Here is a 20582-nt window from a genome sequence, read left to right on the forward strand (position 1 = left end):
CTGAGAGACAAAATTTGTAGCTGAAATTTAAAGGGCTCCTGATCATTTTGTAGTCACGTGTATTTCTAGCTTTGAAAGCCGAAATAAAAATTCGTAATCTCAACTGCCACTCTTCAGCTCTGAAAATGAACACCTGAGCACCACAACTACTACTACAGAGAGGACAGTAGACTAACCAGGTTAGTGTCTTAACCAGAGTGGCAGATCTTATGTTTCTACTCCAGATTTTGTGCATTTCTACCCATTTTGATAACGAAGCAGCCTCTGCAGCCAAAACTGCTTCATGCTTCTCAGTGTGGTGAGTTACTCTCCTGCGTAACACAGAATGCACGCAATACTTCCAGGGTTTATTACTGTTCAAATTCTCCAATATGCTCTGTGGTTTTATTGAGCCATTGAATAAAAATTCACATTGGGCACCGATATTTTGGAGCCTACGCTTGTGATCTCAAAATGTCTAAATGCTCTCAGTAAGAGCTCAGCACCAGGAGTATTAGGTTTGGGTCTGGCAGGGGAAAGGTTACCCAGTTTTCTCCCAGGTTGAGAAGTATCAGAGAAGTCACACGAGTCTGAAACAGAAGATTGTTGCTTCAACTCAGAGCCTAATATAGAATATAGCCTTCCACCTCAGGAGAGCATTTTGCTCACATCCCTCCAAGGCTACCTGGTGAGCAATCTGTTCCCAGATTAAAAACAAAAACCTAGCTGAGTCTCCATAAATGCTCGCTCCAACAACAAAGACTTGGAAAATGCTTTCAAAGGAGCCACAAATCCAGCAGGCCAAAGCAGGGTGCCTCAGATCTGGCAGGGGAGGCTGGAGGAACAGGTTCAGCAGGAAGCATACAGCTTTGCCCTTCCTCCCCATGTCACCCCTTTGAAAACCAGGAATGAGCCGATTTACCTACCCAAACCTCAGGCACTGCCATACAGTCCCTGTTCAGCACACAAACACATGCACTCACATGCACCCCCCTTACCTTATTCAGCCATTTCAGCCCCGGTATCCTGTTGGAGTTGATCTGATCTTCCAGCCAGGGGCGCATCCGCATCCTTTCGACAGGCATTGTCACCCACCCGGGAAGGAGCTGCAGGGAACGAGGGACAAGGTTACTTGTTTTCCAGGCAGAACTCCCAGGCAGCAACCCTGTCTCTGCACAGTACAGACTTATTACACACTTACTGAACAATTATAAATATTATAGTGACTTTGGATCTGTGCAGGAGTCTCCCTTAAGAGCACCTGAGACAATAAAGCCTTCTCTGTGGCAGAAAACACTCTTCTGGTACACCTGGATTAGGAAAACCTTCCCCTGAAGAAGACACATCATATTGGCATAAGTTTGTCTGCTGATACAGGCGGGATACCAGAGGCCGCAAAGAAAAACAATTACACTCTTTTTGGCCCACGTACCTGCATTTGCAGAAGACCTTTTTTTGCCAAGAAAAAAAAATGTGACCAAAAAAATTCACATGCAGGAGGCATCGATCACTGTACTAGCTAAAATGATGCACCTGCTAACGAGAGTGCTTTCAAATGGCTGTTTCTGTCCCATACACTTGACTAAAATTATGAAAAATACATTTCACATCACAGCAATTTATCAGACCACTTTGGTTTGACCCCCTCCCTCCAGGTTTCTCTGCCCAACCCAGTCACTGGTTTTTTAGCTGCTATTTCACATTTCGATACTACTTAGCTAGAAAGTGAGTGCCTTCCCCTCAGCTGCACCACACCACATTATATTATTCAGTTAAGACTCAAACTGACTTCTTTTCTTCTCTCTCTCTCACCCCCACACACGTGACCCTGATGCCACTTCCCTGTTTTGAGCTGTAAATTATTGACATGAGTCCAAAGTCTTGAACCTGAGGCAGAAAATTTCAAAAACATTAATCGATCTTAGGCACCGCTCTGAAAATGCCAACCGGCACTAGATGCAGATTAAAGCACCACATCAAACTCCTGCTAAGCAGCCTGCAACCCATCATCTCCATGTTCAAGTACTTGCATTTAGGCTGCTTCTTCTCCTCCGCTCCCCCTCTGCACCGGGCTCAGCTCCTTCCTCTCCCCTTTGTTCTTCACATCTGTGTTCTCTGCATCATTCTTAAATTCTCTGCTCCGCTATTCTTGCCACCTTTGATCTTCAAAAAAAAAAAAAAAGAAAAAAGAAAAAAATGAGTAGGCCACATATTTGAAAGCACAAAGCAATGCCACAAATGTAAATGGGTTTGTTCTTGCTTCCTATGGGAGTACAGGCATCGGACAGACTAACAATTAGGCAGTACCAAGCCCACACCCAGCACAAGAGGAAGAAAAACGTTCAAAGTTTCCTCTCATTGCTCTGAGGACATGTATTTCCTGAAACTAATAAGGAATTAAAACCTGAGTGCAACAATAAGGCTCTTTGATGTGTTCAGGGAATGTACCAGCAGCCGTGCTCACACTTAATCTCTTTGCAAACATATTGGCATTTTATTTACTACTGTGTGGAGCTGGTCACTTGTGCTTCAGCCGCAGCATTTTCCAGTAACTACAAATTTCTAAAATAGCTCAGAAAATGGTTGCAACTGCTCAGCTCCCTTTCAGGTTCAGGTCAGACACGAAAAACAGACAACCCAGAACCCGACAGCGGCCAAGCCCTTGTGCAAATCCGCCCTCTGTGCAAGAGGGAAGCTGTTTTCTGGGCAAGAGCGATGCGGGTGCAGCTTTTTTGGCCCCCAGGATGGTGGCAAGCAGCCAGCCATGCTGCTGCAGCCCCCACCGCTTAGCACCAATGATCCTCCTCCAGGCTGCAGAGTGTGTACGGGAGAGCTATACTGTCTTCTGCTGCTAAACATTGGGTCAAAGCTGAAAAATGCAAATGGCGAAGTACTAAAACCATGAGCAAAATTTTTATGTGTCTGTCAAGGAAGAAACAAGCAGATGCAATGATCATCTGAGACGCATTTCTTTGTAAGATATCTTTAAGTATGCATGCACTTTGAGACAATTCCTGGAAACACTGTGCATCATCTTCAGCATTCAGTGAGTGCTCCCATTTAGCAGTGGGACTTGTCTTCTGAGTAATGAGCCCCTAAGACAAATTCCAAGCCCATCTGAATGAACAAATTAGAACGCAGAAAAAGTCATCTTGAAGGCAGCGGCAACAAATCCCACTTGGGACAGGCAACACGGAAGAAACAGAAGCTGCCTTTGTGCAAAAGCAAAGCATTTCAGGAGACGAGAAAGCTGCCAACATTGCTACTGCAAGGAAGCTGGTCTTGCCCAAAATGGCACAGTCGAACCAGTCGTCTCTTCCTCCCACGTCCCCAGGGGCTTCCCCAGCTGCTCCCCTGCAGATGCCGTGATGCTCATCTCCTTTTCTGCACCCTGGGACTCCTCTAGGATTAGCACCTGCAGCTGTCAGCACACACCGTCACATCTGTCACCTACTCCAAGGCAAATTAATCCAAGGTAATCAGAAAAGAGGTTTGGCTTGCGAGAAGGGAGGAACGGCTCCCCAGATCTGTTTATCTGAAAGTAAAACCAAACCCAGCTAAAAAAGAATGTGTAATGATGTCAGGTTGGAGGGAATGGTGAACGTCTTCTGGAGGAATGTCTTTCACAGGGGGACAGAAGCACAGCATGCTTCTGCTCATCAAAACACACCCCACGCTCCTCTTAGAGCACATGCTGCCAAACATAAAGCCCGATGTCTTCAGAAGACAACCCCAGACCCGTCTGCCTCAGGACAGCACTGACCATAGCAGTGCTAAAATGCGGTGGCCTTTTTGGCAGCTGCACGTCAGCAACGTCCTTGTGATGAAAATACCAAGTCACCTCTACTGAGTAATTGCCTATGGGAAATGACGGTGCCACATCTCCCCTCCAGAGCTCTCAAATGCATGATCTATTTGTACAGAAAGAAACAACTTCAGCAGTGCCTTAAAAGTAGCCTCCATCTGTCCCTAAGCAGGGTTAAGGGGTGCACTCTCTTACCGGGCGAATGTGAAGTCCAGCTATCAACGAGCAGAGGAACAACCACCTTCTGCCATTAAGAGTCATTCAAGTTTGGAAAGACCTTTGAAATTATCCGAAAGAGGCAGCAAAGGCATGTAGAGCTTCCGGGGCCATCACCTAACATCAAGCCAGCTTCACCCTCCATCAGAATACATTAATGATAAAACAAACCTGCAAAGCCAGAAACTAAGGTGAGCCATACAAAACAGCCGGCACGCCAAGTTCCTTCACTCCAGCCCCTCTCCAGTGTTTACCCAGCAGAAAGGAAAAAGCAGAAACAGTCGATACTTTTGAGGAGAACAGAACATCAACATTTATAATCTGAAGCAGGCTGTAAAACCGGGAGCACCTACGCACCTATCTCCTATTCCTGGTCAATGCTAACATTGTGCCTCCCCTGCACATTTACACACGTAGAAGCAGCTATGTGCAGTTATCTGTATTTTTTGTATCAGGACAAGTGGATTTCTACCAGTATTTTCAGAACCCGCCACTGTGAGCTCCTGAGCTGTGGGTACCCACCCACCAGCCTAAGCAAACCTCTCCAAAGCCCCTTACCTTTGCCAGCCTGAACCTTCACGCCTGGGTTAACCAGGAGAAAAATGGTTTAACGCCTGCCATGGGTCACTTGGCACCATCTTCCCCCACCTTGGAGAGACCCTGGAGAAGGCCAAGGGAGAGGAGCGGGGGTAGCTGGGGCTGCAGGGGGAGGGAGCAGCTCCAACTCCACCAGTGGCAAAGGAGCACCTCACCCTCCAACACTCCATCACCCTTCGATCCCATCCCAATTTTGTTGCACGGTAACACGCCTCTTTGTATGGGCAGATTTGTGAACAAGACCAGGAACTTTGCAGGTTTACAAGCAACATCTCTTTCTGTGAGGCCTTTTTTGTCTGTTTGAACCCAGACCATGGTTCTCATCCTGCTCAAAGACTCGCGTGACAGTGCAACCGAGACAGGATTGGCACTCCAGCATGGAAGTGGGAAAGGAGCATCTGGGGAGGACAGGGAGGAACCTCTTAATCCAAAACTGCTAATGAAGCCCTCATGCTTTTAGACCACAGCTTCAAACTTGGGGCAGTACTGACCCCCAGCATCTCTTTGGGGGAAGCAGGGGAAAAAGCTTAAAACTCCCAGAGCCCCACACTGGAGTCAAATTTTCTGGCATTATGTTGAAAATAATTCCTGTTTGTTTTTTCTACTGGTTTATCACTGTCCCATGGTGGGGGAAGGGAAGACAAATTGCCAAGAAACACAGTCAACTGCTAATGCAGATGGGACCTAAGAAAGCATTTTTCTGCCCAACAAGAAAAGAGGAGCCCATTTAGGCATGGAAGTAGGGCTACCTGCCAGGAATTTATTTTATGAGCACTTGCCATTCTTAACAAGACAGCCAATCTCCAATAAAAAAAAAAAAGAAAAAAAATTAACCACACCTCCTACAAATGTCTTAAGGGTGGCAGCCCCATGAATATCGTTTCCCTTTTCTTGCTCCATTTTTATCACCTGCCTCCCTCTTAAAGGGCACTGTAGTCAGAGGTAGTTGCCTTTTCAGTGGTGGGAGCTTAAATGTTATCAACAGACATTAAAACATCAATAGAATTATTCCCAAAGCAGCACTGAGCCTGAGAGACGCTAACCCCAACTCAGCAGGACTTTCCTGGAGGGGGAGGCCACGGGGGGCTGCGAGGAGCCGAGCCCCGTGCAAGGAGCATGGCCCGCATATGGAGGGATTATTTTGACCTTCTTCCAAGCTTTATTCGCTGTACTATTCCTGCTGGTCCTGCAGTCCGTTCAGCCTTTTTTTTTGGCAACCAGATACCCCAAAACCACGGTGGAAGCTACCCCCCCGCCAGCTAGGCACGGTCCTAGTCCTGCAGCTGCGCCTCGGAAGAAGAGTGAGGCAGAGGGCAGACGGCTGGGGGTCTGCTGGAGCCGGGGACAGCCTGACCTGGCCAGGAACACGGAGACCGCGAGGAGGCTACAGTAACACCGCTCCTGCTACCACACGTGCAATTCAAAGTGAGCTTTCCACAAGGAAACCATACCAGCAGCCTGGAGGGAAGCATGCGAGCCGGCTTCCCACGATAGACACGGCTGAAAGACGAGTCACGACGGCGTAAGGCAAGGAAGCACGGGCATAGCAACATCTTTAGGAGTCACACAAAGCGCACTGAGCAGGTAGCCGTCACCGCAGCGTACTTAAGACGCAATAAACCATACTGAATTTCAACTCCACACTTCTTCACAGATATATTTTTCTACGATTCTTTACGCAAGACCCTTCAGAAGGAAACTCACAGCACTCATTTCTAAAGAGGTATTAGAAAAGCAGTAGCTACTTTCAAGAGCTGTCCGTCTTTAAAAGAGACATTAGAAAAGACGTGATGGCTGTAATCCATATATACATACAAATATTTCCACTGCATGAAAAGAGCTTGCATTCCTCCCTATTCTCCACTAAAACATTCTAGTAAGTCTGACTTACGGTTTCTCCCTGACAGAGGTAACACTCCTGCCATACAGAAAGTTTTACCTTTGAGAATGAAGAGCCCTTCACTAGAATTACGGCAGCTGTAGACAGAAAGTGAAAGCAATGGCACGGCAGGCATTAAATCTGAGCGGTACAAGATGTTCTCTTCCCTTCAGTTTCACTCCCTCTGACAGGGTCTGGATAACTGAAAAGGCACAAAGGTTATCCCAAAAACACGCGGTACTCTATGCCCATTGATATTTTTTTTAAAAATATATGGAAGTAAAAAAAACAACCTGAAAAAGCAAATCTTTTCCCATCAAAAAGTAGCCAGTTAAAAGATTTGCCAGCCTATGGAAATACCAGTAATGGTTGTGAGAAGGTAAGGTGGGATAAGATACTTGGAGGTGCATTTGCGAAGTAAGCCACAGCCTTTCCCCAGAGCTGTGAAAAAACATGTTTCCCCAAGGACACGTGCAGAACATTGCATGGTCTCTATTTCTCTTTTCTCCGCAAATACAGAACTGACAATTTTTTTTTTAAAAAAAGTCATCTTGTACTTGTGCTTTGCTGATAAAACTTTTTTAAGTATTCCCTTTGTTTGCTAATGCTGCTGCAGTTCAGAAATGCATCAGTCACCCTGTGTGACCAAACACATATGCTGAAATGAGACCATACGCTAATTTTAGGATTCAGAGAACTGGGTTCTGTATTTGTCCCTGATCCGAGACTGCTCCAGGATACAAGGAAACATGATCTTTTTTTTAAGGAACAGTATTTGGAGCAAAATTCTGTCCCTTGGTCACAGCTCGCACTCTGCCTTCATATAGGATTTTGCATATAGGACCACCTTTTTCAACTATTCCACTGTGGATGCCCCTTTCAAAGGTTGAACTGTACATACTCCGAGCAAAGCCCTGCTCAGAAGTCAAACTCATCAAGAGGGATAGAGACTTTCCCTGGGTAAGGAAACCTGTTGGCCTCGCCTGCTCAGAAATACTTCAGAAATGCGAGATTGACCGCTAAACGCTGACAAACTGAACTGCACTTTACTCAGCTGCTCTGATTTTGGACACCTGAAAACCGTGCAGCCCGCAGGGAGACAGACCTCTGCCTGGTGTGCTTCCCATCCACGGGAAGGAGAATCTCACCACTGATGCTGCAGAAGCACAATTCACATGCCTTCTTCCTGATAATCCCAAATCATGCAAATAACCTGTATCTTTTTTGGAACCAAGGGCAAAACATGTAATTAAAGTAGAATTAGTAAACGAGGAAAAGCGGGCATTGCCGTTTTCAGAGGTGCAAGTGTTAAGAGTTCAAAATAAAACCCTGAGGCTCTTGTCTCTGAAAACAGATAGGAAGCAAGGCAACACATAAAATCCTGTAAGAGACTTTCTGGATTTACATACAGTTAGACAGCAAAACCCACCCTCTCTGGTCTTTTAATTGCATGTAACGGTGCCTCTTTTGTTCCCTAAGAATACTCTGTCAGTGATGCTCTGTTGAACAGGGAGGGATGGGGGAAACGTTGCAACTCTGCTGGTGGATTTGCTTATCACTAAGCATCTCTTGCCTTGCACTCCCTTCAAGCATACCCCATGGCTGGCTGCTGCGCAGATCCAGCTCCTGTGCTGGCTATAACACTTGCTCCACGCTGCAGCAATGGTAGTATTTTTCCTGCTCATTCCTAACACTTTGGTGGCAGCAACAAAGGCACCATGAGCACGCTATATCCTTCCTGTCCATCACCAAGAAAAATAATTCACCGCGGGCTGGACAGGTGGTATCTTATTTGCTCAGGTGCCTGCAGGAAGGAGCAAACTCCATCAAAACAGGATGGAAAGCCAAGAACTGGAGAGCAGGCAAGGCAGGAGGGCGCAGGTCCTGGGCGAACTAGCGTAAGGAATGGCCTGGTCATCAGGAAGAACCTGTACAGGCAACCAAGAAGCAATACTTCAGCTGCTTCCCCAGGTTCCTAAACCAAACACAGCACAATGGCTCGTAAGGGGAAAGCTTGGTGGGGTGGTGAAACACCTGGGAACCGAGGCTGCTGTGTGACAGATTCAAGCTAGCAACAGCTACCCAACTTCCCAAGCTCTGGAGGGGCCAGGCTGTGCCCACTTTGGGCTGCAGGGAGCTGAAGGCAGATGGAGGAGGAGGGAAGCACTCAGCATGCCCTCCTCTCATCCTGCTGTACCTGAGAAAGATACACGAAGGCAGAAGGCAGCAAAGCCCTTGCACTCTAAGGGGACAGGGGGTGAAGAACACCAACCAACTCAACAGTCCCTCCAAGAAAAATAAAACCCCAAACAAAACAAAGGCAGCGAATCCCTCAAACATACTGAAATAGCATTACAGACTGCATGACAAACATGCCCAGGAAAACGTACAATGGGAACTCATACTGTATATAGCGTGTTTCATCAGCCCTATAGCATTTCTGTTCCACCCAAAGGGTGTTAACATGCCCTGGCTGGGATTCAGACATTACACATCAAAACAGACTCTTTCCTTTGGTTTCCATGCAAAGCTTATTCTCCCTCAGCAGCAAAGACATGAGTTGTTACTTTGCAGTGATCTCAGGCATCATTAAAAGTAGCCTTGGATTCACAGACTAGAACTGCACTGAAGAAAAGCCATCTGATTTTAATACACCAGAACCAGAAGGCTGTTTTTTTGCTTCTGGACTTGGCTGTAGTGAAACAACGCTTCAACCTCTCAATACCTACAATAAAATTTCCCTTGCACTGGCGCCTGCATTGAATATTATCATGACACTTGAACAACACAATGTCTGTGGCTGAGCCCATTCACTTCTCTGGCATCGCAGTGACTTACATCAGCTGGGAACTTGGCCCAGGCTTCTAACAAATAGACTGTTAAAGATCATCTCCGCAGAATCCTTGCCATGATGATCATCTGTACACACATCAATGTCTGCAAGTCTGGTGACAATACAAAATGATTGTTTTACTTTCAGCTTTAAAGGAATACTTTGTTCCTGGGCGTTTCTTTTCATTTGTTTCCCAGGTCTTGCCTGGAGTGAAGATGAAGATGCCAGATTCTGGTGGCATCACCAAAACAACGGATCTATGCAGGTGATAGTTAAAAGCATGTGATTACAGAAAACTCTCCCCCTACCACTTCCTCCAGGAGTCTCAAAAGTAGCCATACATTTTACCTGATTTATTTCCTTCTTAAGCTTTTTGTTACATCTGATAATTGATCAAGATTTCTCTTCAGTATCTATTTTTCCCCCCAGAAGCTGCTCAGAAGAGAGGTGGTGACTGCTCAGTAGTGGAGCTGTACTTCACTCAGACAAGTTTGGGAAGGGCTTGTTTACAACAAGAAAATTGCTGGCATGGTTGTCACGGCATAATTAATTCCTTGCACTGGGGAGCAGTTATCCCCCAATAAATCAATTTTATTCTGGAATTAAGTGCTCACATACAAATCCAGTCCTGCATACCCACATGTAATAGCTGCTGCTGCTTAGCTGTGTCAGTCAGCATCCATGGAAGTCAAACCCTGCGCGTTCTTGAGAGCTGGCAGGAAAACTCAGCATTCGACACCTGATTCATAAAGAATTTTCCAGCCTGGTGAAAATTAGAAGGCTATTAAGGCTCAAACAATTATCAAGACTCACTTGTTTTATCACACTGTTGCAACTCACCAGGATTTTTATGTTTCCCCATGGCTGTCAGACTAACACACTCTTACAAGCTCTGCGACTAAATGTACAGGAGACATCCCTAAAACTTTTAACAAGCACAACATGTTTCCTACACATGTCCCTCTGAAAGCAATGGAAAATCACACGTGCAAGTATCTGCAAGATCAGAATCTTAAGCTGTAAAAATACTTTTTAAAGCCTGGGCAGACTTCATCTCCATGTCCTGTCTAGCATTCTTCTGCCTAAACACAGGGTCAGTGCTTTATAGGGTGCTATATATAAGAAAAGCAGCCATCATAAACCAAAAGTCCTTAATCTCAATGTTCCCACACTGGTGGCTTGCAAGGCTCAGGCAGGATTGCAGATAAGACAGTGACATTTTAGAGGCACTCAAGAGAGGCAGAAAAATTATTCCAGACAGCTAACACTGAGAAACGTGTTCGAGGAAGAGTTTACACATTCACCGGCCGTGACCTGCACCTGATGTAATCCACCTTGCTCGGACTGGGCTTGTTTCTCACAGCTGCCTTTGTTTGTATAACATACTGTTCTGCAACACACAGCAAAAAGTATTTGCACACTACACTAAAGTGTGATTTAATATTTGCTTAAACCTTTCATTTTATTGTCTGGGCAAGGGAAGTTTCTACCACTGAAGTTAATAGCTAACCCACACCTACACTTCTGCTACCCAAACTTCTAATCGCTAGTGCAAGCACCCAGAACCAAGGGCGAAAGACAAGAACTACCTCTGCTTAACCTCACTGCGAGCACCAACACCAGCCCTTTCAAGAAAGGAGTTTCTCCTTTCCTTGCAAGAGAAGGCATTAAAGAAAGAAAAGTATATGCTATTTCAGATCTGTAAAAAACGCTCTCCTGCTTACTTAAGGTGCTTTCTTTACAGACAGACCACAGCAGGCACAGACTTGGGGGCTGGGATCCTCTGAATCATCCACACTGTGAACTGGAAACATGTCTGTCACATGCACTTATTTACGGTTACAAAAATAGCACCATGAAAGAAGCAGATGTGTTGAGCACAAAAAATAAATTGAATTAGTTATTACAGAGATACTGCTTGATACTGGAGAACTTAAGAGAGAAATGTCTTTCCTTTGTACATATACTTGAAAGGCTTGCACTTAAAAGAGTGCGAAAAATTAAAAAGCTTAATACTGACACATGTTGAAATGGTATGATGTAATTCTCCTTTTGATAAAAATGCTACTCCTTCCACTGCCACAGGACACACAGGAACTTCTTAATGCATTTTCATGTTGAGATACGAATAGTTAATAGGATCGGTTACAAAATGTGCTCTTAATTTAAAGTTTTTGTGTTGACCACAGACCAACAGCAATGAGACAGCCTGAATTTCTGATCTGCAGCAGCTATTTCTATCTTGGAACTTTCCTAAAATACTACTGAGCTACAGTGAGACCACTGAACTCATCTTCATTTCTCATCTAAGCTGGCTAAATATTATTAAACTAAACAAAGCTAGTCTTCATCAGCTTCCCTCATCAATCTCAAAGCTCCAGTACGGTTTCGGCATCCAAAGAATTTAGGTTTTATATGCTCAAATGCAATGTGTGCCAATGTGTGAGAACTGGACCTCTGGAATTAAAGTCTTTCATTTCAGAGCAGTACAGCTTCAGCGGAGCAGCAATTGTCCAAGCTTCTCCCCAGCACCCAACCTTTTTGCTGATACAGCCCAGGAGCACGCATCTCTACGTATGAGAAGGATACTCATTTGAGATTCCACGGCCGCCTTTTTTTGTTTGGCCATCTTTTGACTAATTCACCAGCTAATTCTCAAGGTCAAAAAGGACCTTCTAGCTGTTGACTGATCTGTGGAAATGGAGTGAAACCATTCGCAGTCATTTCACGCCATCAGCAAAGCTGGTATCAGGTAACATCTTTGGGTTACTGTTGATCTGACCCAGATCTAAGCAGACAGTCCCAAAGGGAGGGAACAAGAACCAAGCCCACCACATATTTTATACCTGATCCTATTAACGTAAATCTCAACGTGAATAGAATCCAGCGCACCTACCAGCTGAATGGCTCCCTTTCATCATACTGGATGTCATCACCTCCATTGTACTTTCTGTATGCTCTTGCCACAGCATTTCAAAACGTTAACTTCCTGCACAGCGGGGCCGTCACCCGGACCGCTGGTGGGAGAAGTGGTGCCCGGACAAACCAGAGAGAACAACTCCTACTCCCTACCATGCAATCTACCAAAGGAGTGCTGCCATGCAGAAGAGAAATTTACCGACAGATGAAATAAATAAAATTGAACTAATTTTTCAAGTTGAGCTCTCATGCTTCTTGGCTCTGTGTTTATTCTTTCTTTTGCCAACTGGGAAATGAAAAGCAATGGAGTCGGTTTCACTTTTGTTTATATTTGGTTTCAATTCTATCCTCAAGTTTTGCTTTCATCTTTTTTCATGTAACACTGTTGGGACTTCAGATCCTGCAGGAAAGCTTTCAGTAATTTCAAAACATTAGTCTCCTACCCCACCTTTTTTCCTACTGTGGAATTATTTTTGTTTTAGATAAAACTTTTTAAGATGCTGTCACAATTTTGGAATGGTTTGCGGGTGAGGGTGTTTGATTTTGATCTTACAAATTTATATGCCACATCCAATTACATTCAGTAGTTCAGTATTTTCCACTGGCTTCATCTCTCAGCTGCATATAAAGCACATTTACACAATTCACCAAAACACCTTAATTCAGCCAATACACAAAATGCACAAAAGTCCGTATCATGCACCACATCCACGTTGCATATATGCATGAAAAGCACATAAAGACCTAAACTTACTGCTATCTTAATTTATTGAAGAATTAAGGCACTATCTTGCTTAGATAAAGGTGTAAGAGGTTTGCCTGTAATGCTGTCGAGCAATGTCCAGGTCCAGTACCCATAGGAATATTACAGATATCCCTATAATATACGACGGTCTGTGCACTCATCAAGCCCTTCAAGTCACATATATCCCTCCATACACATCAAAAAAGCAGAACTTAAGCACACTTCAGAGTTTTTAAAACAAAACCTGTAAGCAAGCCTTCCTTCTTTTGTGCTGTATCAATATTAATCATGTAAGTCTTTAAAAAGTACTTAGAATCATTTTATAGCAAAAAGGAAATGGTTTGACAACATCCACTGTCACATGCAATCCAAACTAAAGGACAAATTTAAATATTTTTGGCTTATACCACACCTTACCACAATTCCTAACACCAGATATGCTGGGAGCTACAAACCAAGCCTGTAAAGGTCAGCTGAAAAGCTATTAAGACTGTAACCTGCACTACGCTTTAAGGGCCAAGAACATGGAAATTATTACCTACAAGCTCATCGTGAGAGCTAGCAACCTATAGAGCAAAAACTGAATGTTAAAATATTTTAAAGTTAGAATTTAGCTCTGCACCTTGGGTGAAACAACATGCCACATGCAGGTGGATTTGTTCCTGGATGCCTGTGTCCAAGCTGTAACAGGATAAAATGTTTGCCTTGTACAGTGGTCACACTGCTCTACGTTTGTTGCAATCTTCCCCCAAGACAAGGGGTCAGAAGATTTCCAATGTACACAAAGCCAGGCTTGCAAGTATACTACACATTAAGAAAGCTTTACTGCTTACCACTTCTTTCTTTTCTCTGTAGCTTATTCAAAAAACCTAATTTTTCATCAACTTCCAAGAAATTGAAAACATGTCCAGCACTAGATGGAAGAGCAAGTTTTACAAACGTTTTACAGTCTATCAATAAGAAACGTGTGCTGTACAATGTTATTTAAGCTACATACAAACCACCTGATTTTACACTTTTTATATATGTAGGTATGTATGTGTGCATACATGCATGTGTGCATAAATGTATGTCTGTAGATATACATGCAGACATTAAACTCTTAACTATTAGCATGTATTCCCTTCCGCTAACTGTTAATTGCTGATTCCAGTTTTCCTTACTATTTTAATCTTAACACAAGAGTTCACACATTGTCAATACAAGGAAGAACCTTCATACAGTTCCAACAAAACTTCTGAGAAAAAAAACAAGGGGAAATTATTTGATTACACTGAACGATTTTTTTCCATAATGTTATTCATACATGAGGAATATGCAACTTAATAAATCTGTTTCTCTCATTCACTGTACCCAGAATTTTTTGGCTTGCTTATCTGTTGTGCTTTTGTGCTTGTGGTCTCCAAGGACAAACGAGAAAATGTTTTATGCTAATCAAAGCTTATAGCACCATAAACTGTAATAAAACTTCAGTAAACACTACCTTATGGTTTATGCCCTCATTATCACAATCATCACAGGCCTTTGAAGAATCGAGTTTCAAAAGGGCAATCTTTACAAAAGAGTCACAGAGATAAGTAAGAGTAACACGTGATTAGTTTTGCTTCTTTACCTTACAAATGGACCGTAACTTTCAATATAAGATCCACAAAATATAAACAGATTCTAATCCTGCAAACATCAGAGACATTTTGCTGGGGTACCACTCCTATGCAATCTTAAAGGCATACAGGCTGCAGTTAACCTGACTGTAACTTGTGTCAGGTTAACAAGTCCAGGGGTAACAAGCACAGATTAAACAGGCACATCACAGAAACATTTTTTTTTGCTGAAGTTTCATAAGATCTTATGCCACAAGATTCACACAAAGGGCAATGCACGGGTCTCGCTTCTCTACGTTATCTGCAAATGGACCATAGCTTACACTTCTCAGTGGAGGTGTCTATTTGCAGTTTTCTGCAATAATATTTGATCGACATCTGCAGTAGCTCTTTGTTGGCAGTCAGTGCCCAAAATTTGATACTGAACTGTTCTGACTGCTAAGTTGTACAGCAAGTTTCTCTCCCACAGACCGCCTAATCACTCGTGAACCCACGTAAACTCCTGACATACATGCAGTTGCCCTGAGCACAACTCGTGTACTGCAGGACATGAATTTTGTTGTTTTAAAGCTTCCTCCCAATTGTTTCATTTGGGTGGTGTTTATCTTATCTGTACTATTATCTATTCACTTTCTTCACTACACTAATGATTTGAAGAACATCCCCACATTCTCTGCAGTCACTTCTTTTCCAAGCTACTTAACTCTTTCACAAAAGCCCTTTTGTATCCTTGATCCATCTTTGATGCCCTTCTCTGTAGCTCGTCAACTTTCACTACATCCTTTTTGATATGGGGGACAAAAATTGTTAACACTGTTCAGGAGAGGGGAGCAACGTGGGTTTACAGTACCGTGACAGTGGGTTTTATTTTTTTACTTCTTCCTAAGAATTCCTAACCTGCCCTCTCCTTCCTTAGCCACTTCTGGGCACAAAGCTTATCTTTTCACAGGATTATCTGTGTTATACCATCTTTCCCTGAGTAAAAAGTCAATTTAAACTTCATCCTTGTGTACAGAAATTAAGATTGTGTTCCCTTCCATGTGCATTACACTTACGCCGGTCCGTACTGAATTTCATTTGCAAACTTACACTTGTACATTCAATATGAGATACTTCTGCAGTCTTTGTGGTTCAGCCTTTGGGATTTTTCATGCTTCAAATGAGTTAATACAACCAGCAAACCCGTCACATCACCACTAATCCTTCCTCCATCTGTTGAACACCATAGACACAGAAGCTGGCCAGACTGCAGGGGAACAACTGACAACCTCTGTCCATTGAGCAAACTGACCACAACCATGCAACATGGAGCAATCCGATCCCACTTTGAAACTGGCCGTGCTTTGATGAGGACTTTATCAACCAGACATCCAACAACAGCTCAGCAATGCCTTTAGACAACTCCAGAAGACTCATGAAACTCCTCAACAAAGGTCAGGTCTAGTCTGTCAATGTATCCCATTTATACCCGTGTTCACTGGTCCCGTTCACTAGTCGCTGGCAAACAAAAATGACCACCTTGGAGTTACCAGTTTCCTCAGAAACCTTGAAAAATTGACAGCTCATTTGTCACCTTCTATTCCTGGAGCACCAAGGCAGGCCTACGCAACAAGTTACATGCAACCAGCAATGTATCAGCAATTTCATATTTTAAGTTCCTTCAAAACACTTCGACAAGTACCACCTCCTGCCATCTATCATCCTTCTCAGTGGTTCATTCTGATACCCTCTCCTACAGACACTTCAGCTTGGGTGAAACCCTCGAATACGCTCACTCCTTAAAAAAAAAAAAAAAATTAAAAAAAAAAAAAAAAAAAAAAAGCCTCCTGCAAGAGAATCTCTTCCTCAGTGAAGCAAGGCTGAAAGAACTTGTTTCGCTCTTCTGCTGTGACTTTATCTTCCTTGGGCATTCCTCCTTCAAAGCATGGATCACTTATCAGCAGGCTTCCTGCTTTTCATGCATTTCAAAGACGATTTACTAATTGTTTTCTTGCCTTTAGCAACTTGTTCCATGACTCTTTTTGGCCTACCTTATTGTGTTCAATACAATTTTATGTTCTTTGCCACCTTCCCCATTTGTTGACAAAGTTTTACCTTTTGCAAGACCTCTTTTTACTTCTACTGAGCTCCTTTACTTTCCTCGTCAGCCTGCTCGGCTTTTTTGGTGTTTCTGACAGATGCCATGCAATCGCTCTGAGCCTTTACTACAGTGTCTTTGAAGAATTACATGCCACCTGCAAGTATTCTACACTTTTGGCTGCCTCTCACCATTCTATTCATTCCCTCGCCCCCCCCCCCCCCCCCCCCCAATGAAGATTTTCTTTAGAAAATTAAACATTGCTGCAACAACCCTTGGCTTTACTGCTCCTGAAGCAACATTGAGTCAAACTACATTATGGTCACTGTCACATCATAGCTGGCTGGCATTTTTAATGTAAAATTCTGAACTTAATTCTTCCTGGCCAGGATCTTATCCAGAGTTGCTACCCACAGAGTACCCACCCTTACAAGCTACACCCAGGAAGTAGGGGGTTTTGGCACCTAAAAAGTTAGTACCCTGGCAAATTTCACATTGGAGCATGACAAAATACACATGGGAGCAACTGAAGCCTCCAATTATCATTGCATTTCCTACTTCTGTACCTTTGCTACTCTCCCTTAATGTATGAGAGTTGTTACCAACATCTTGGTTGGACAGACAGATGGTCATGTAGCCCTAATCTCTGCTCTTCCCTTACAGACCTAGAGCATCAATTCATGACAGCCCATGTTACTTCCTAAAACAGTTATTACCTCTAACAAAAAGTATCCCGCTTCATGCATGCGCTAGCCACTCTGTCCTCTCTCTTGTCATCTGTAGTCTGTCTTTATAATACCTGAGCTTGCATAAAGTTTCTGATACTCCAAGTATTACATCATGGAAATGTTTTAAAACCATGGGGATGATGCTCCTCTTCCAAGAAAGGATGTGTCCTGTCAAACTTTTCTTCACCTGTCAACTTTTCCCCACCATTTGTTTTTTAAACTTATACTAATATATACATATTATATATAAATAAATACATGTTTTAATTTAAGGCACACATAGCCTGGCTGCAAATACATTTACACAAAGCCCATTCTTCTAATGTAGACTCTAAAAAATATTTCCATTTCCTCTTGACTCTTGGCGCCTTTTTTCTGCATCATTTTCTCAACCGTGCATTAAGACTCTTCCTCTCTCTAACACCACCGGGCCCCACATATCAAAGCCCACCACACAATGGAGACTGGGGTCTTTACCCCCCCTTCCCAACAGTCCGTACGTTACTTCCCATACCTCTCTAAGCTACCCCTTTCCATGCAGCATGGCCTGCGATGAACAGCTCTTCTCAAAAGACTGGCATCTTTTGAAATCTGTCACTTTTCTAGCCAGCACGTAACTGGGAGGCACTGCAGAGGTATGTGTCAAATACAGGCTAGGACTGTAAGCCTCAGCGGGCTAACCCCAGCATCAGCAGACTTGACACCTCGCCATGCCTGTACCTAGCTGAAGAAAGAACTGCAGCGTAGCACGTGACCGTGATAAAGCCGCACCGTGTCAAAGGACTCGGCACTCTCAGACCTTCCACCACCACTTACCAGTGAAGAGGAACGCGGCCACCCAAGGGGCACGTGAAATAACTCCCCCGTGGGACTTTACCAGCAGGGGCCACAGAAGAAGGACACTGATGTCTCCGAAGGGGCTGGTGGCATGGAAAGACTGCAATTCAGATGGAAGCCATCTGCCTCGCAGATCAGTTCTGCTACTTTTATGTCACCGTTTCCATATCAGGATGAATCTAAACATTGCGGCTCCACTCTACTCTCTTTTTATGGTACTAGCGCTGCCATTCTGCAAAGGCTGTTATATGCAAACCCATTAAGACTTAAAATAAAACAAACGCAAAAAAAATTAAACACACCGTATTTCACCTCCAGAAACTGAGGCTGTAGTTTACAACCACTCCTATGTTCAAGAGACTGCTGTCCGCAAGACCTTAGCGCAGCGAGCCGAGCTGTAAATTATGCCCAAACACTAACCAGGAGCAAAGTTCCGTGCTCTGAGATTCCTTTATCTGAGCTCGGTGTCCAAATAAATAAGCCTCCAACACGGCCGTCTGGGAGCTGACAGTAATCGTAATGGGAATTAAAAGCCCGAAATGCTGCTGGGAACCTGGGCTAAGGGATGCAATTCCTCCGGCACTTGCAACTTTGACCCCAGACGTTGCCAGCCGCTTGGAGCTTACCCTCGGCACCACGCACGGCCAGAACCCCCGTTCATAAATCCCGCCGGGGGCAGGCACGCCGGGCCCGGCCCTCGCTGGCTGGCGGGGGCTGCACAGCGCTGCGCCAGGCGGTGAAGGCCACGACGTGGCAGCGCTGCCCGTACCCACCGGAGAGAGAGGCCCTTCCTGCGGCTGGCGGAGGCCAAAGCGTGCAAATGGCGCACTCGCTAGCGCTGGGTTCACCGAGACCGTACGGGGGAGGGACGGGGCGGGGGGACCAGGGCAGGAATGCTTGCTTGCTTGCTCGAGGTGTGTTTGCTGTAAGCCCTGGAGGCGGGAAGGCCCGCAGCCCCCCGGCGGCCTGCCCCGAGCGGCCCCGCGCAGCGCTTCCTCCTTCCGCCGGGCCCACGGGACCCACCCGCGGCGGCCCCGCCAGGCCGCGCTCCGCTCGCGGCGCCAGCCCCCGCTCCCTCCGCCCCGCCGCCGCCGTCCCCTCGCAGGGGCACGGCCGCCCCGCCGCCAGCCGAGGCCCCGAGCCCGCCGAAGCCGGGGACAGGGGCAGGCCGCGGCGAGCGAGGCGCACCAGCACCGCCCCGCCGCTTGTGTAACGGACCGTCCGCCGGGCGGGGGGCGGCGCCTCAGCCAGGCCCCGCCCGCCCCCCCCGGCCCCGCGGGGCCCGTGCCCCCCCCCCACCGCGACCCCCGCCCGCCGGCCCTCTGCCCGCGCCACCGCCGCTCCCCCCCGCCTTTCCTTACCGGAGGTACCGGCTGCCGCCAGGCCCGCAACAAGTGCGGGTGCTCCCCCACCCCCCGCCCCCGCCGCCCCGCTCCCCGGCCCGGGCCGTGCCGCGCCCTGGCCCTCCAAACCCAACGCCCCGGCCTTTGTCCGAGCGCCGGAGCCCCCCGCCCGGGGGGCAGTGGGTACCCCCCCCCCGCATCTCCACCGCAACCCTCCGCCCCCCTCCCCCCCAAACACAACGGCGGGATCGGGGCTCGGCCCCGGCCGCTGCAGCCCGACCTTTTGTTTTTAAAGCGATGCGCATCTCCCCGGGAGCCCCGCCGCCCCGCACGGCCGAACAGCGGCAACGCGCGCGCGTGTGTGTGTGTGCGTGTGTGTGTAAAATTATAAATAAATAAATAAATAAATCGAAAGCGATTTAAAAATTACCTCGCCGGCCCGTTTTCGCGGCCCTTATATAATTCCTCAAGGTTACCGCCGTTGCCAGGGGACGCGAAATGGAAATGAAAACAGGCGCTGAATAATCGCGGGAGCAAAACTAAAAGTTCACTGCCTCCGCCCGGGCGGAGAAAGGCCAGATCGAAAGCAAAACAAGGAGAGGAAGCGGCGAGGCCGCCGGCGCTTGGAAATCCCCCCGCCTCTCCGCCGGGCCGGGCCGGCCGCGCAGGCGGCGGGGGCAGGGCTGCGGCGGCGGGCGCGGAAGCGCGCTGCGCCCGTCATCGGCACGGCACGGTACGGCACGGCACGGCACGGCACGGCACGGCACGGCACGGCACGGCACGGCACGGCACGGCACGGCACGGCACGGCGCATCACACCGCGCTGCCCCCCGGCCCCGCCATCCCCGTCACCCCGTTCCTCCCCGACGCCCCGCGCTGCCGGCGGGGAGCCGCTGCCTCCTTTCGCTGGGGGGTGGGGGTTTGGGTGCCAAAGGCACCGGGCTGCTGCAGCACCTTTACACTTAATTTGTAATTCAAGGGCTGACTGGCCGCGTGGAAATCTTTACGTTTTATTTATTCATC

The 20582-nt window shown here is 46.3% G+C and overlaps 1 protein-coding gene across 7 annotated transcripts in view; it reads right to left on the minus strand.

The window, feature by feature from the left end:
* The window catches only part of IRF2 (interferon regulatory factor 2), a 43342-nt gene extending 23129 nt beyond the window's left edge, over window positions 1-20213 (minus strand). Inside the window, exons 1-3 of one of the 7 annotated variants that reach the window (XM_040604200.1) lie at window positions 19990-20213; window positions 2010-2142; window positions 978-1085 (exon numbers count right to left, since the gene is read on the minus strand). In XM_040604200.1, the coding sequence (XP_040460134.1) occupies window positions 978-1064 (87 nt within the window). In that variant the 5' untranslated portion in view covers window positions 1065-1085; window positions 2010-2142; window positions 19990-20213. The other 6 variants (XM_040604377.1, XM_040604292.1, XM_040604459.1 and 3 more) reach the window with 6 other exon arrangements.
* Between the last annotated feature and the right edge of the window lie 369 nt (window positions 20214-20582).

Source organism: Falco naumanni, chromosome 1 (assembly GCF_017639655.2).
Source record: "Falco naumanni isolate bFalNau1 chromosome 1, bFalNau1.pat, whole genome shotgun sequence".
NCBI classification, from domain to species: domain Eukaryota; kingdom Metazoa; phylum Chordata; class Aves; order Falconiformes; family Falconidae; genus Falco; species Falco naumanni.